The sequence below is a fragment of the Tupaia chinensis genome, unplaced genomic scaffold, assembly GCF_000334495.1.
Source record: "Tupaia chinensis unplaced genomic scaffold, TupChi_1.0 Scaffold143642_1, whole genome shotgun sequence".
Lineage (NCBI taxonomy): Eukaryota > Metazoa > Chordata > Mammalia > Scandentia > Tupaiidae > Tupaia > Tupaia belangeri.
Genome location: NW_006203490.1, coordinates 267,219 through 283,387, shown reverse-complemented (window position 1 = coordinate 283,387; position 16,169 = coordinate 267,219). Strand labels below are relative to the sequence as shown.

Below are 16,169 nucleotides of genomic sequence, written 5' to 3'. Positions count from 1 at the left end.
AACTAAAACTTGGGTCTATTAGCAGAAAATGCCTATAATTATCAAGTCCTTAATATATACCAGGTATTATTTGAAGAGTTCTATATAAATTGTTCCAACTAATTCTCAATATAACCTAAAGAGAGGATTCTAGTATTACACTATTTTACAGAAAATGTGATTGCATAGTCATATGGTCACATCATTCATAATGGCGAAGCTAACAGAGATGGAAGAAAAGAAAGACAATGAGCTGCAGAAGAGAAAGGATAAAGGAGCTGACAAGTTCTGGGAGGTAAGGAAATTCTTTCAAGATCTAAAAGAGGAATTACACACTTTTCAAAAGAATCAAATGGAACTGTTAGAGATGAAGACTATAATACAGGAAGTCAAAAATCTTTCTTGAAAGTATTAACAGCAGACTAGATCATACAGAAAATAGGATCTCAGACGTAGAAGAAAAAACTGCTGGCCTAGAAAAATCCACCACGAAGACTGAGAAAATTTCCCCAAAACTTGAGAATAATATACGAGTAATACTAGATACCATTAAATGTCCAAACATCTGGATAATTGGCATCCCAGAAGGTGAAGAGACTCATAAGGACATTGATAATCTATTCCATGAAATCCTGCAAGAAAACTTTCCAAAACTAGAGAGGCACTCAAAGATCCAGTCCCATGAAATACAAAGGATCCCCAATAGAATCAACCCAAGAAGATCTTCTCCAAGACACATTATAACCAGATTGACTAAAATCACAGACAAAGACAAGATACTAAAATTGGCAAGAGAGAAACATCAAGTTACCTACAAAGGATATCCCATCAGACTAACAGCAGACCTCGCATCGGAAACAATTCAAGCAAGGAAAGAATGGGAAAATATATTCAAAGTGTTAAAGGAAAAGCAATTTCAACCGAGAACACTGTACCCAGCAAGATTATCCTTCATGGGAAGAAAAGACAAGAACATTCTCAGATAAATAAAACCTGAAAGAATTTACCAGCACCAGACCAGATCTCCAAGAAGTTCTCAAGGGAGTGCTATGTCAGGAAAATTAAATGTAGTCATACAGAAATAAGAGTTCAAAAACCAAGAAAATGCCCAACTTAATCATAGGGACAAGTCTGGAGCTGAATATTATATCCCAGAATTCAATTGGGAAGATTGAACCACAACAGAAGATAGATTAAGTACATGAGACTGAACTGGTGAAATAGCATTCTGTGACTTTTGACTAAAATATTGCTGCTTTTCTTCTAGGCTTTGTTGTTCGATTTTAAGAGTTTTTGTCCTGTCTTGAGCTGTCGATAGGTTCATGTAACTACTATTTGAACAGAATACTATCCTGTTTCCAGGCTTTAAGGTTTAAGGAAATTTCCTTACCAATTCAAAACTGCTTTTCTAGAGGTAATTATATATAAATAAATAAATATGTGTGTGTGTGTGTGTATATATATGTGTGTGTGTGTGTGTGAAAAAACAACAAAAAAGAAAAACTGTAGCACATATACTCTATGGAATACTACTCAGCCATAAAAAACAAGACACTGGCTTTTGACAAAAAGTGGATGAATATGGAAGATTTACTGCTGAGTGAAGCAAGCCAGGCTGTGAAGGAGAGACACTGTATGTCCCCACTTAATATTAACCGAGTTTCCACACTCTATGACTGAAATTGAATGACTAAAAGATATTGAAACAAAGTAAATGGTTGTGAATACCAGATATAGTGTGGGAAGAGCATGGGTGAAGAAATACAGTCTGACGAAGAACATTAAGGAAAAAAATGGAGAAGCAAAGCATTAATGGGACAAAAAATGGGGTACTATCTATTGAAGATAACTTTACAGTATGATTAACTGGACTAGGGAGAAATGTAAACATGTTGGAATATTCACTTTGTAAACTAAATGACATGTTTGAATGTATAAAAGTACCTGAAATAAAATAAGATAAAAAAAAGTAAATAAAAGTAAAAAAATCAAAAAATTTTACATTATTTTCTTAAAACTCCTAACATTATCTGTTGATGATGTATGTGGTAACACCTTTGGCTGGACTGCAGTGTATTCATGCTGGGAAGATTCATTTTGTACGCTGTAAAGAGGCGCAGTGATTAAAGGTAAAAAAATAAAGTAAGAGAAAGAAAAAACAAACTTCTGAAACATCAACTAATAAAAAAATCTTCAAGCCAATATTGATTTTAGGTTATTAGAACATTTTAATTTAGCACCTCTTTAAAAAGCCTCGTTTATAAAAGTAAAGCTACAGAAAGCTTAAAATCCACTACATGATTCTTTGTCCACATTATCAACAAGTCACTTCTTGTATTTTAGAAATTAAGAAGATATGAGTCCATCCTGGTGGCACATTGGTAGCAAACTGAACTGCAGGGATGGAGACCACATAGTCAGCCATGGCTTGGGATCCCAGGGCCAGCCTGAAAACATGCTGGATGTGTGCACATGTGCCCAAGATCCCAATACATTGAGGGATGCCAGAGAAAGGAGATCATGGCGTGACGAGGCCCTGTTGATGGTACTTCTCTCTTTCTCACATGTGCACATATACCCTCTATCACAAATAAAACTGTTAAAAAAAAGAACTTGTGTAACAAAACATTTCAAGGACTGTGGTTATCCAAAACATCATTTATTGGTAATAATATATTGGCTAGATGGTGAGCTATGTAAGGTTAAAGGAAATTTTTTTTTTGAGGTTTTTGCTATAGGGCGCGTGCTCTTGCCAGACAGAGAGACAGAGAGATAGAAAGCCAGAAATCACCCCCCCCCCAGGGGGGATGGCCATGCCACAATCCCTTCTCCTCCATTCTCCTCTCGGGATCTTGGGCACGAACGCACATGCGCCCAGCGTGAGTTTTAAGCCACCAGGTCCGGGACACGAACCGCGGTCGACTACATGGGAGTCCAGTGACATAGCCATTACGCTAACTGCTGGTCCCAGTTAAAAGGAATATTAACTGACATTATGGACAGAAATAATAGCACACAGTTTCAAAGAATATTTAGACATCAATTTTCAGACCTACAAACTAAAGTCAATATCAAACAAATTATTTCTCAAAATACATAATTAAGTAGAACTATTTAGACAAGGACTATATCTTAAGAAGTAGAATGAAACAGACTCTTTAAAAATTATACCCTTGATAGGCCAACCCTATAACCTAGTGGTGAGGGAGCTGGGATCCCACGTGGCCAAATGCAGTTCCAGTCTTTCCCCTCGCAGCTTGAGAAACATGCCAGGCACATATGTGTATATGTCAGGACCCTGACAGGATGGAGAAATGAAGGAGAGTTTGCAGTATGACCATGCCTCATTGCAAGCATGCTTTCTCCTTCTTCTCTCTCTTTCTGTCTCTCTCATGAATACACATGCCTTCTAGCAATTACAATTTTTTTACTCATTGTTTTCTTTATTTTTAGGTTTTTGCCATAGGGTACACATGTGTGCTAGAGAGAGAAGGAGAGAGACAGAGAGAAGGAAAGTGAGAAATCATCCTGCAGGAGGCATGGCCACCCTGCAACCCATTCCCCTCCATTCTCCTCTCAGGATTGTGGGCACATACACACTCGTGCCCAGCATGATTTTTAAGCCATCAAGTCTGGGACTTGAACTGTGGTTGGCCATGTAGGAATCCAGTGCCTCAAGCACCATATCACCTGCTAGTCCCTTTACTTCTGTTTTTGAAGCCTTGATAATCCACTTAAAACATTTTAGGATTTTTTTTCCTCTATCAGAGGGATGACCACTTTCCAGAGGAAAAGAAAGAAACACCCCCTCCTCCTCAGTGGGATGTGGTCATGTCATAATCCTTTTCCCATCATTTCTACATCCTGTCAAGCTTTGGGGCAAGCTCACGCACTTGGTGTATTTTCTCAGGCCATGGAAGCTGCGATTCAAACCATGGTTTATCTGTGTGGGATCTGGCTCCTGATGCATGGGGCTTAACCACTGTGTTATGAGGCTGACTCACATTCTAGGATTTTATAAATAGAAAAGGACTTGGTTTCTGTAATGGTGCCTAATATTCATGTTGAATGTTCATTTTAGTATCAAAGAATATTTATTTTAGATGTTCCAAATTTCTTCCAGACAGTTGTGTAGTTTTCCTTAAGAGTCATATTTTGGGAGTATTTTTCCAGCAGACAGATCTATCACTGGCTATTTGCGGTCAGTCTGTTTGTGAAAAGATAGAGCAGGGCCAGAAGGTGTACCCTGGAATAGACAAAGAATGTGTGAGCAAGAGCAGACAGAGACCTGGTGACTTGAAGAGCTATGTGGCCCACAGTCAAAGGGAAGTGAAGGGCAAGTGGACCCAGGAAAAGTATACGGATCAGTCTGTGGGCTGGGAGAGGTGTGATTCCAAGGGCTGTTAGGACAGAGTGTCTAGGTAGGGAAGAACAGAAGCCAGGGAGACAAGCAAACAAAAACGGTAAGGGAAGGGTACCACGTAGAGATGAAACCAGATGAGAGAGAGAGTTGGAGTCCACACACAGGCACAGAGACCCAGCAAGTGCAGTGACCCGGACAAAGCTGACAGGGTAGGAAAACGGGACCAGCGAAGCCTAGACAGCCCCCGGAAGGAAGAGCAACACCTGACATATGGTAAAGGGATGAAAACACCTGTCTTAGGTACTGCTGGTGCCTGACTTGCCCTTCAACAATTACGTGCTTCCAACAATTAGCATTGAGAGCCATAAGACATTGCTATGGGGGCCGTAGAAGTATTTCACATTAACTCTGCCATATTAACTCATAATTTATAACTGTCAAGTAGAAACACAAATTAGTTGGCTATTTATCCAAAAACATTCCAAAATAATTAGTTTAATTTTTTCTTTTTTTTAATCTTTAAAGAGAGGAGTTAGCTTAGTAAAAGGAGTGTGGCCACATTTACTGCCAAATCCTTCGAACGATTTTTCACAAATTGGTTCAGAAAGCTGTAAAAACCATGGTGGCTATTTTAAATTTTTTTTTAAAGTGAGATTTCTGGAGTGAGATTACTTATATTCACTATGATTACTGAGAAACTCAAAGAGTTAAAATCATAAGATAATATTGAACCTGATTAAATATATATAATCTAGGCAAATGTTAGTGAGCTACATGAATGAAGATCTTACATTTAGATAGAATTTCTTTTTTAAAAAGAAGTTATTTTATTTAATTTTATTCATCTTCACTATTATTATTTTGAATTTGACCAGAGGGAGACAGAAAGCGAGAGAGAGGGAAAGTGAGAAAGCAAGCCACCAGGTTCAGGACTAAAACTGTGGTCCGCCATGTGGGATTCTAGGGCCTTAACTATCATGCTACCTGCTGGCTCCTAGATATGATCTCTTAAATGACTCTAACCAGTTAATTCCCCAGAGTTGTCAATTTCAGTTATTTGTAGTGAGTGACTCACTGAAAACACAAAATTACTGGTGGTCAATTTTTAGAATGCCTATCCCTTACATTAACTAATAATATAAGCTAGTACAGAACAATAAATAAATAAACTGACTAATAAATAAAACCTACAAGACCAGTCCTACAGTAATGAACAAAAACCACTTTAAAGTGCTATTTAGTTCATGAAAACATCACTTAAAGGATTAGAATATGTCTTTTGAACCGAAAGAGGAATGCTACAGTTCTTGAGCAGTACATGTAGTTAAAAGAGGTACAGTTTCATATATGCTAATATGCCTTGAATTTTAAGATATGTTTACAAGGCATAGTATAGATTTTCAATTACCTAATTAATTTGAGCTATGTCTAAAAACGTATTAGACAACTTGACTTGTCTACACATTCTGAATGACACCACATTCTAGAGGCAATTACTGTTGATTTTTTCATTGCTATCTTTAGAAGGAAGTGATTATTCACTAACAAAGAAGAGATGTAACTCCTTAGTGTCATTTCCTCAGGATATATTTTCAGTAATAAAGTAAAGTGAATATTTAGCAAATATTCAGTAAGTTCAGTCAGTGTAAACAGTCAATCTGGAGTATTTAAGCAAAGAAAGATTAGGCTTACATTAGCAGGTTGTCTGCAATTCAAAGTCACCTAATAATTGCTAACTTTCTATTTTATGCCTAGTGAGGAAATGGGGGTTGGTGGTGAGGTACTTGTTATCTCTAGCCCCTGTCTCCAACATCCTAACCCAAGAAAGGTTCATATAAATACAGCAATTTTTCAAGTTTAATTATCTTTTTAAAGATTTAATTTTATTTATTACTATTATTTTTTTTAAAAAAATTTTGACCAGGGAGAGAGGCAGAGAGAGAGACAGATAAAGAGAGAAGGAAAGCAATAAAGCCAGCCATCAGGTCTGAGATGCGATCTGCAGTTGGCTATTTAGGAGCTTAGCACCTTAACCACCACACCATGCTATCTGCCGGCCCTTCAACTTTAATTCTTTTTTTAAAAAATTATTTTATTTAACTTAATTTATTTTAATTGGACGAGAGAGGGCCAGAATGAGAAAGAGAGAGAGAGAAAGTGAGAAGGCAAGCCACCATGTCTGGGACTCGAACCATAGTTGGCCACGTGGGAGTCCAGTGCCTTTAAGCACCACAACACCTGCTGGCCTCTCAAGTTTAATTCTTAATCCATAAGACATCTACTCTGTCTTTTTTCCTTTTCCTTTCTTTCTTTCTTTCTTTTTTTTTTTAATATTTACAATATACTGTATCTTTCTAATTTTGAGGTACCCGGATCTATATCACGTGTTCTAAATAAGCTTAAATAATAGAGAAGGGCTGCTGAAGCCATGGTCGGGGCAAAGACTATGGACACAAGATTTGAAAGGAAGCACACGGACAGGCATCAGGAATCTACACAATATGGTTTTAGAGAATCTGTTGTACATTAGGTCTTTAACAGCAGTTAGAAAAAAAAATCATAAGGAAGGGTTACTATGAACCTTAGAGGACTGGTAAAGGAGAAGGTCTGTTTTTTTTGTTTGTTTGTTTGTTTTGGTTGTTGTTTGTTTGCTTGTTTTAAAGATATTTCTGCTACAGGAAATGTGCACTCACTGGAGTGACAGAGAGAGGCAAAAAGAGTGAAAGTGAGAAATCACCCCCCCCCAGACAAGATGGTCATGCTGCAATCCCTCCTCCTCTGGTCTCCTTTCGGGATTTTGGGCATACATTCACATGCACCCAGCGAGAGTTTCAAGCCTCTGTCTCTGGGACTCGAACACCAGGTGGCCATGTGGAAGTCTAGCGCCTTAACCAATACACTGCCTGCTGGCCTGAATGTGGGTTTTTTAAGGATCCAGAACAACAGACGGCCAGGAGGGAACAGGAATGCAGATTTCGGAGCAGACGGAAGAAGTACCCAGATGCCCAGGAAAAGCATGTCTGCAGTCAGGTAGGCAAACACTGTCTGTATCAGTGGGGGGTGGGAGAAGATCAGGACTGGACGGAAGGGTAGGTGTGTCATCGTCCCAGAGAGGCTTCTCTGGCCAGCTGCCTAAAAATTCACATCCTCTCCTACACAAAATACTTCAGGTCTTCTCTTCCTGCTTTGTATTTTCTTCTTCTTCTTCTTTTTTTTTTTTTTTTTTTTTTTTTTATTTTTTTTTTTTGAGAGGTTTGGTTTTTGCTATAGGGCACGTGCACTCACCGGAAAGACAGAGACAGACAGAGAGACAGAAAGTGAGAAATCACCCACCAGAGGGGATGGCCACACCACAATCCCTTCTCTAATCTCCCCTTGAGATCTTGGGCACACACGCACACACGCCCAGCATGAGTGTAAGCCACCCGGTCTGGGACTCGAACCACGGTCGACTATATGGGAGTCCAGTGACATAGCCATTATGCTAACTGCTGGTCCCCTGCTTTGTATTTTCTCCCACCACTGTCTATATACTTTATAAACTCATCTTGTTTACTGTCTGCCTCCCCTGCTAGCACGTAAGCTCCCTGGGGACCTTTGTCTGTTGCAACTCATTGTTGCACCCCTGACACCAGGAGCTACGTCTGGTGCACAATGACGCTCACTGAATGAGTGTGTGAAGGCGGAATGAGTACGCCCAGAAGGCACTTTGGGAGCACACTGACAGGTGCTGAAAGTATATGAGCCTCAGCAGCAGCACTTGTCCAAACGCAGCCCCAGGTAGAACTAGGCTGGCACAGTGTCCTGTCAGTCATGTGCCAGCCAAAGCAAGCTCTGTGTAAACTTGTAAGAAGTGGCATATATCAATGCTCTGGAGGCTCGTCTGTTTCCAAATATTTACATTTTCCTTTCCATTGGCCCCTTATACACAGTCAAATATCACATTAGCTTTTGAGGAGCAGCACGTTGCACAAGATCACTTCTAATTTCATCTTTACTGCTACCTCAATGTCTCTTACAACTTTATCATTTCAAGATTTCTGTGTATTGTAAACATTGTTCTTTCAACAAATAGCTTTCCTTTTGAACTTTTTAAACAATATTTTTTATTTTTCTGTGTCTCTGGTTTCCAAGTGACTCTTTGTGACTCTTATCAATGTCATAGAGAACACATGAAAACATGATTAAATAGGTTATTTGTTGCTTATAAATAGAATTAAGAGACAGGAAAATGGAGGAGAGAATATATTTTGCAAATGACTTTTTATTCCTATAGGATTAATCAATTACAGCTTTAAAATAAATGATAGCTTTAAATTTAAAAATATCTAATGAGAATATATGGTATCACATTACACCTTTACTGTGGGTTCCTTCTGAAAAACTCAAAATTATCCCTCCAGAAACTATGAAAATTGTCCTTGTAATGTTTCTACAAGGAAAGTGAGGTAGATATTTGCTGTTGCCATTTTATAATAAACAAACAAATAAGCAAATGACCAGAACGCTGCATAGAAAGTCAGCACAGATCCTATTAACCACATCGTTCTCTGACTGATAATGTATGTAATTGTCTGATTTTACTAGTAGGAAGCACCAGAGGGGAACAAGTAAGTTGTCATGCATCCAGGACCGTCAAATATCCACTACTCACTATACATTATGATGAGAAAATCCAGCCTTATTTAAGTGTAAGATGCAACACTGCAAACTTTTAAGTGTGGAGCTGTTGAGTATTAGAGTTGCTTTAAAACAAAGAAACAAAAAGCAATATGACTGCAATAAAAATAAGTATCAGTGATATCTAAGTAAAATTTAAAAATTTCATTTTACCTGCTTTAAAATTATGTACACACAGTTAATTAAAAGACATAAAATAAAACTATTATGTTTTTAAATATTATTTTATTTTGCCATAATTGGCCTTGCTGGAGAGAGACAGAAAGAGGGAAAGTGAGAAATCACCCCCCAAGGGGGATGGCCATACCACAATACCTTCTTTTCCATTTTCCTCCATTCTCTTCTTGGGATTTTGGGCACCCCCACATACATACCCCATACATTTTTCAAGATGCTGGGTTGGAATGGCAGATTCGGCCATGAGGGATTCAGTACCATAATCACTATGCTACCTGCTGGCCTGAAGCTATTATGGGCAACACTTTTGTTTGTTTGTTTGTTTGTTTATTTATTTTGTAAAGAGAAACAGACTCACTTATAAAGGAAAAATATAGTATTAAAATGTATATATATGGAGCTAGCAGGTGGCATGTTGGTTAAGGCACTGGACTCCCACATGGCTAACCACAGTTTGAGTGCTGGACATGGTGGCTTGCTTTCTCACTTTCTCTCCCCCTCCCTGCCCCTCTCGGATCAAATTAAAAATAATAAAATAGATTTTAAAATGTGTGTGTATTTTATAGGTAATTTCACTGTTATCCCTGTGAAACTTTCAGTCAATAGATAGAGGCAGGGCTTGCCCTGTAGTTCAGCAGATAAATACTGTGTAGAGGGAGCCTGATCCCATGTGACTGATACGGTTCCAATCCTGGCCTTTGCCACCTGAGAAACACACTGCACATGCTCATGCACCTTCAATCCTGAGGGGATGGAGAAATGGAGAAAAAGCAGGATTGTGGCATGACTATGCCCTGTTGAAGGGGAGATGTTTTCTCTCTTTCTCTACTGTGTGCAAAAAAAAAAAAAAAGATATAACTTAAGACAAAAAGCTTTGCAATATAGCAAGATGAAAAAAAAAAAAAAACTTCATTAAACTGAAGGTTCAGCCTGGAGATCCATACTATTTTATAGTTAATACACATTCAGAAGTCTTCAAATAACATTGACATTTTAAATTATAGGTACTGAATTTATTATTCAGAGAAATATGGACATTTCAGAGTTTCAGAGGTACTCCAACAATCTGGTTATATCCATTTAAGTTCTCTGCCACCACCATAACTGCTATCACCTCAACCAAATAGGTATAAATCAATTTTACTACCTCTTTCCCTTAATTGAACCCTTCCTAACTTCCCTATTTCCCATAATGATATTTTCATTGCCTCAGTTTCTTAGACTGGAGCTCATCATTGCCTCCTTCCTGTCCCCTAGCCTTTACAGCCATCTATCTACCTATATATAGCCAGGAGTGTAGGCCCTTCCTGAGTACATCTGCTAGAACTCTCCTCTCCATTTCCGTCACTCATGACCTCAACCCTCCCTATACTTGCTTCGTTGTCATAAGTCTTCTGAGTGCACTACTCCTGGCTTCTGTTCTTTTATCCATTCACTAAATTAATCTTTGATCATGTCATACTCCTTGTTCAACATTCTTTAAGGACTTTTTGAGGGATATCACTGACTTTAGCTGATAGGTCAGTTTTTACACACAGCTATGGAAAATGCTAGGGATGCTGGCCCTGTCTTCTCATTTGAATCAACCCAATGTCAATGCCAGCTTTCAAAGGAAGAAGCCTCCTACACTAGCAGAGTGCCAGGAAGCATATTTTTAAAAAAATCTCTGGGTAGAAAATAGTCATGATGAGCTCTGGTTCAGTGCTAAGTATCCAGCTTCCAGAACAGTGCCTAGATAACTGTAAGTGCTCAATAAATATCTGAGGAATAAATGGTTATGTGTAGTGGGGCTACATAAAATCTTCTGAATTAGGCCACCTATGTTGGAACAAAACCCTCCAGGGGATAGAAGGTTATACAGAGTAGCAAGTTCTGTCCTAAGAAAAAAATTGGTCTGAAAAGAGCTGAATAATTAAGATGACTTATATAGAATTAAGTTAGTATGATAAAGGAGAAACTTGGTATCTCCTTTCTGATAAATAATACAACAAAGTCTAATCAAGTACTAGAGAAGTAAGGAAAGGACTGAACTATCTTCAGTGGGTGTTTTAGTGGTTCTTTAGAAAGTTGCTTAAACCCTAAGGATCAGAACTAAGATGAGCCTTATAAGGCTTTTAGTGTCTAAAAAAGGCTGAAGTTGTTTATACTTAAGCTTGAACAACCACCAGAGTTGAAGTTTAAGCATACTGTGTTAATAATTTACTTTTGGGGAACAAATTATACCAAAACTTGTCAGCTTAAACAATGCACATTTATCATCTCACAGTTTTTGTGGGTCAGAGATCTGAACATGGCTTAGTTGGCTCAGGGTCCCTCAGAACTATAGTCAAGGTGTTGACTGAGAACGTAGTCATCTTAAGGCTCAATGTGAGGAGAATCCTCTTCCAAAGTCACTCAAGTGGTTGTTGGCAAAACTCAGTCCTTACTGGCTCCTGGCCAGAGATACTATCTTGCTATTTGAGCCTCTCCATAGAGCAGCTTACAACATGGCAGCTGGCTTCCATCAGAGTGAGCAAGTCAGAGGACCAGAGAGCTCCCAGCACTCACTGGTCTTACCGCATTCCCCACTAATCCTTATGCAGAAGTCTTGACAGAATGGTGGAAGGGCCTCCTGAAGATTCAGTTATGGTGACAACGCCTTGTGGGGCTGGGAAAATGTCTTCTAAGATGTGGAATTTGCTTGAAATAAGTATTTAAAATCTCAGATCTGAATGAAGGGGTAGGAATGAAACTGGCTTGTCTTCTATTAACCTTAGTGATCCACTAGTAAAACTGCTGCTTCCCATCCCAAGACTTTAGGCTCTGCTGGTATAAAGGACTTAGTTCCAAGGGGAGGAATGTTTCTGTCAGGTGACACGATGATGATTCCACTGAACTGGAAGCTGATGCTATCATCTTCTATGTCAGGCTCCTCATGCCAATGAATCAATAAGAAACAGAGGGTCTCACTGTACAGGCTGGATGAGGGATCCTCATTCTGAGGGAAAACTGGATTGCTACTCCACATCATGGGTGAAAAGAAATATGCCTGCAATGCAGGAAATGCTCTGGGGTGCCTGCTGGTATTTCTGTTATCACAGTCAATATCATACTATAACAACCTAATTCAGATGGGATTGTTAATGGCCCAGACCCTTCAGGAAAGATAGTGTGAATTATTTCATAGGGGTAAAATCTTGACCATCTAAGGTATGTGGTGAGACCAAAGGGAATACTGAATGGGCAGTAGAAGAAAGAAGTTATAAATATAAGCCACAACTATATGACCAGTTGCAAAAATAAAGAATCTAATAGTGTAATAGTATTTCTTTTTTATTTTGATATGGATATTTGTATATACACACACACATGAACTAAATGTTTTTCATCACCTCTCTTATTCGCCTACCATCTAATATGCATCAGTAGTAATCTTTTAGTGTATCAATTATTAGATACCAAAGATAAGAAGGACAAGGACAATAAAGAGACTTTCTACGCTCTTCTGCAGAAAGGGTTGGTGTGTTTTCAGCTGTACACAGGATTGCCATGTAATGCTAGGTGGAAGCATGGCTCTATTGGAGATTAAGTCTGTGTTAAGGAGGTGTATATGAATACCAGCTTAGCAAGGCACTAACTGTGGTCCACAATATTTCCCAGAACTGCTTTTCTTGCAAGTTTCTAATTACAATAGCACCCAAGAGAGATTTTGTGTGTCGAGTACTTAAAGTAAATCAGCAGCCACTTCTAGCTTACACAAGATGTCACTTACCTGTTGACCTGCCATGTCACCTGAGGTAATCACTAGGACTGCAGCAGCTCCACATTTCTATAGCTTCTCCCTCACCATCTCTGCCTCCTGGAGTAGGGGTGTATAGGGGTGTATGTGTGTGTGTGCCTGTGTGTGTGTTTGGGTTTATGACAAGAGCACAAGCTACTATGGGATACCCACACCACCAAAAGCAGTAAGAACTGACATGGGTTTAAGACTATCTTCATAACTCCACTCTTACTTATGGGTTCTAGATCATTCTTGTTTCCTGTCACTTCACATCCATCTTCACTCACCACTTGTCTGCTCAGCAGACTCTGCCTTAGCATCAGATGCAAAGTCAGCATCTTTACAGAGATGGCTTAACAAGCTCTGGTCAAATCCCAGTATCAAAGCCTTTCCTATAGACAGTCTATTTTTGTAGAGTCTCTGTTTGAAAATTCACCTACTCACTCAAGCTTATTTGTAACTCCAATATCAATAGTCATTTACAGACATGCACATGTACAGAGTGGCAAATTCATCTGTTCCTAGATAAAGTTAAACAAGGCCATGTTCTGTCTTCTTTTAGCCCCCCTATTATAAACAGAAGTCCTTTTCACATACTCTTTAGTACCACACTTTTGATGTTTCTGTGCTTTCGTTGTTGATATCAGTTTAAAATGGTATCTTTACAAAGGTACCATGCTGCTTAGGTTCCTAAACACAAGGCTGTGAAGTGTCTTACACCATCTGAGGGTCCCTATTTTTTAAAGTTTGACTGGAGAGAGAGAGAGAAAGGGGAAAGTGAGAAAGCAAGCCACCAGGTCCAGGACATGAACCAAATCAGCCTTGTGGGTGTCCAGTGCCTTAACCACCAGGCTGCCTGCTGGCCCCAGTTAAGTTTAGTTTTAACAATAGTACTTTACCTAGAATTTGAAGTATTCCCCAATTGACTTCATTCTAATATGTAGCTATGTCTGCACTGTAAGTACTTAATGATTAGCTACCACCTGCGACTGTTACATGGTCAAACATTGCTCGTTCTCTAGCATCCATAGGCAGACCAAGCCGTATCTCTGTTATTAGCCATAACTAGACACCACTGTTCACTTTGTCTTACCACCTAAATTGGGTGGGAACTGTGAAAGCCAAAACTACAAAGCCATGTTGCATGCCACTCTTGCTTCTGACTTAAAGACCAGGTACAAACCCTGCAAGCTGGAAATCAATGCCATTCTTAAATTTTCTGGAGTCCAGCTGCTTCCTGAGGTTTTCACCTCTTTCTCTTCAATAGGCAGGCCAGTCTTGCCTTTGCTCCCTGTGAACGTCTTCAGCTCCATTCCAGCCCTTCCTCCTCACATTGCTCTGTTTCTTTACCCTAGGATGCCATCATGCATGCTTTCCCACAACCCAAATCCTATCAAACACATGACGTCCAGTTAAAACCTTCGAATGAACAGTATTTTTTTTCTAAAGACACTACGCAATAGCCTTGACTGCCAGTCACATAAATACATTGATATTCTTTTAGGTATTTAGGTATATATGCCATATCCCCCAAGCTCCAACAGGAACCACTGTGTCCATTACTCTTGAATGGTTCACCAATTCCTCTACCGGAGTATGTGGGTAAGCATGTAAGTTACTTAAAACACATTTTTGGTAGTGCAGTGGATACATGGCATACATTACCATTAATTCACCCAAAGTAGAACAACATATTCAATTCACAAAATAGAATCTACATTTCATCAGCATATTCTTGACCTTAAAAAAAAAAAGAAAGAAAGAAACTACATCTTTCAGCAGACACATACCTGCTGAGACTCGGGGACAGTCGGGTAGCATGGATTCCACCGACGTGTCTAATGGTTCTGAGCTAGAAACCCAATTGCAACAGTTCTGTAATACAACAGAGACAGTATTGTTGAAACTATTTGTGATCACATTATTAGGCTGAAGACATTAATTCGTCATATAATATCAACTACTAGAAGTGTTGAACTCATTTTCCACACACTTAAAATTTTGTCTTACGTAAACAGTAATTAATCATGAGTAATGTGACTATGAAAATAGGTTTATTTTTTATAATTTATTAAATCATCTGTGCTCATGTTAAGAAGACAGGGAATGGTCTGTGAGCTGCAATGCAATATGTTTCTAAGAGAAGGTTAGTTGTCTAAGAAGTAAATAAAGGGGGCATAGGGGAAATTGAAAAGGTGTCCACTTTTAACTTTCAGATTGAAATAAACATTAATTTGAACATGTGAAAGAGTACCTAATTTTAAACTATATTCTTTTTGTGTAACACCAAGAGAAATGAACTTTGCATTTGTGTCTCAAAATACTGTATTTTAATACTTTGACCTGCTTCCATGAAGGCTTTATGAGAATAGCTACAAAGATACACAGCCTGGTGAAGTGTAACTGTGTTTCTGAGGACACAATGCCTCCAATATCAAAAGTCAACCTCCAAGGTAAAGATGATTTACAGCTCAGACAAAATGAAATAAAAATAATTGATTTCTTTTATACATTTTAAGAATGTATTTGAAATCTGGCTCAAAAAATGTGATTCACCTCCTATGGGTTTTTTAAAATTTTTACAACACACACACAAACAACATAACGAATTTCCAGACAGATTTTATTTTAAAAGAAATCATCCCATCAATCATGTTGGAAAAATCAGTGATTGCTATTCTGGTAAACAAGCATGCATTGTGTATTTTTAGATGCTTGCTGCCCTGGTTGTGCACCATGGAATCCGTCCTCACTGTGGAAAGATCCTTGACTGGTAGATCAAGTGTCTTATTGTATTTCCTTAATTCATTCTGTCTGGAAGAAGATGTCAGCTGTGTTGCAGTGAGGAGAGAATTTCAAAGGCCCCAGTCCCCACCAATAAAGGCCGAGGAATGGCTTTTGAATAGATTTGTCAAGGCAACCCTACTGTTCGGGGACCAGGGAGAGCAGGAATAACATAAAGGAAGGGTTGCTGTATGAGATTAGAAAGTGAAGTTCACAAAGCATGGCAGATTTTTGTAAGAAACAGTGGATCAATGAAACTATTGAACTGTGTAGGGGAAAAAAAAAACATGAAAACAAACACAACATCTAGTAATGTTCTTAAATGCTTTCTCGTTTTTTACACTTAAAACGGATAAAATATTAGTATTTTTCATGTATTACAAAAGCTGGATGGTTTAAAGTATCTACTTTATTCTATAACGTGTA

The 16,169-nt window shown here is 38.6% G+C and overlaps 1 protein-coding gene across 3 annotated transcripts in view; it reads right to left on the bottom strand.

The window, feature by feature from the left end:
• Positions 1 to 16,169, bottom strand: part of ARB2A (ARB2 cotranscriptional regulator A) — a 473,507-nt gene that overhangs the window by 199,928 nt on the left and 257,410 nt on the right. For all 3 annotated transcript variants that reach the window (XM_006164516.3, XM_027766702.1, XM_027766701.1), the window contains one exon: positions 14,750 to 14,834. In XM_006164516.3, the coding sequence (XP_006164578.1) occupies positions 14,750 to 14,834 (85 nt within the window). The remainder of the gene's footprint in view (positions 1 to 14,749; positions 14,835 to 16,169) is intronic.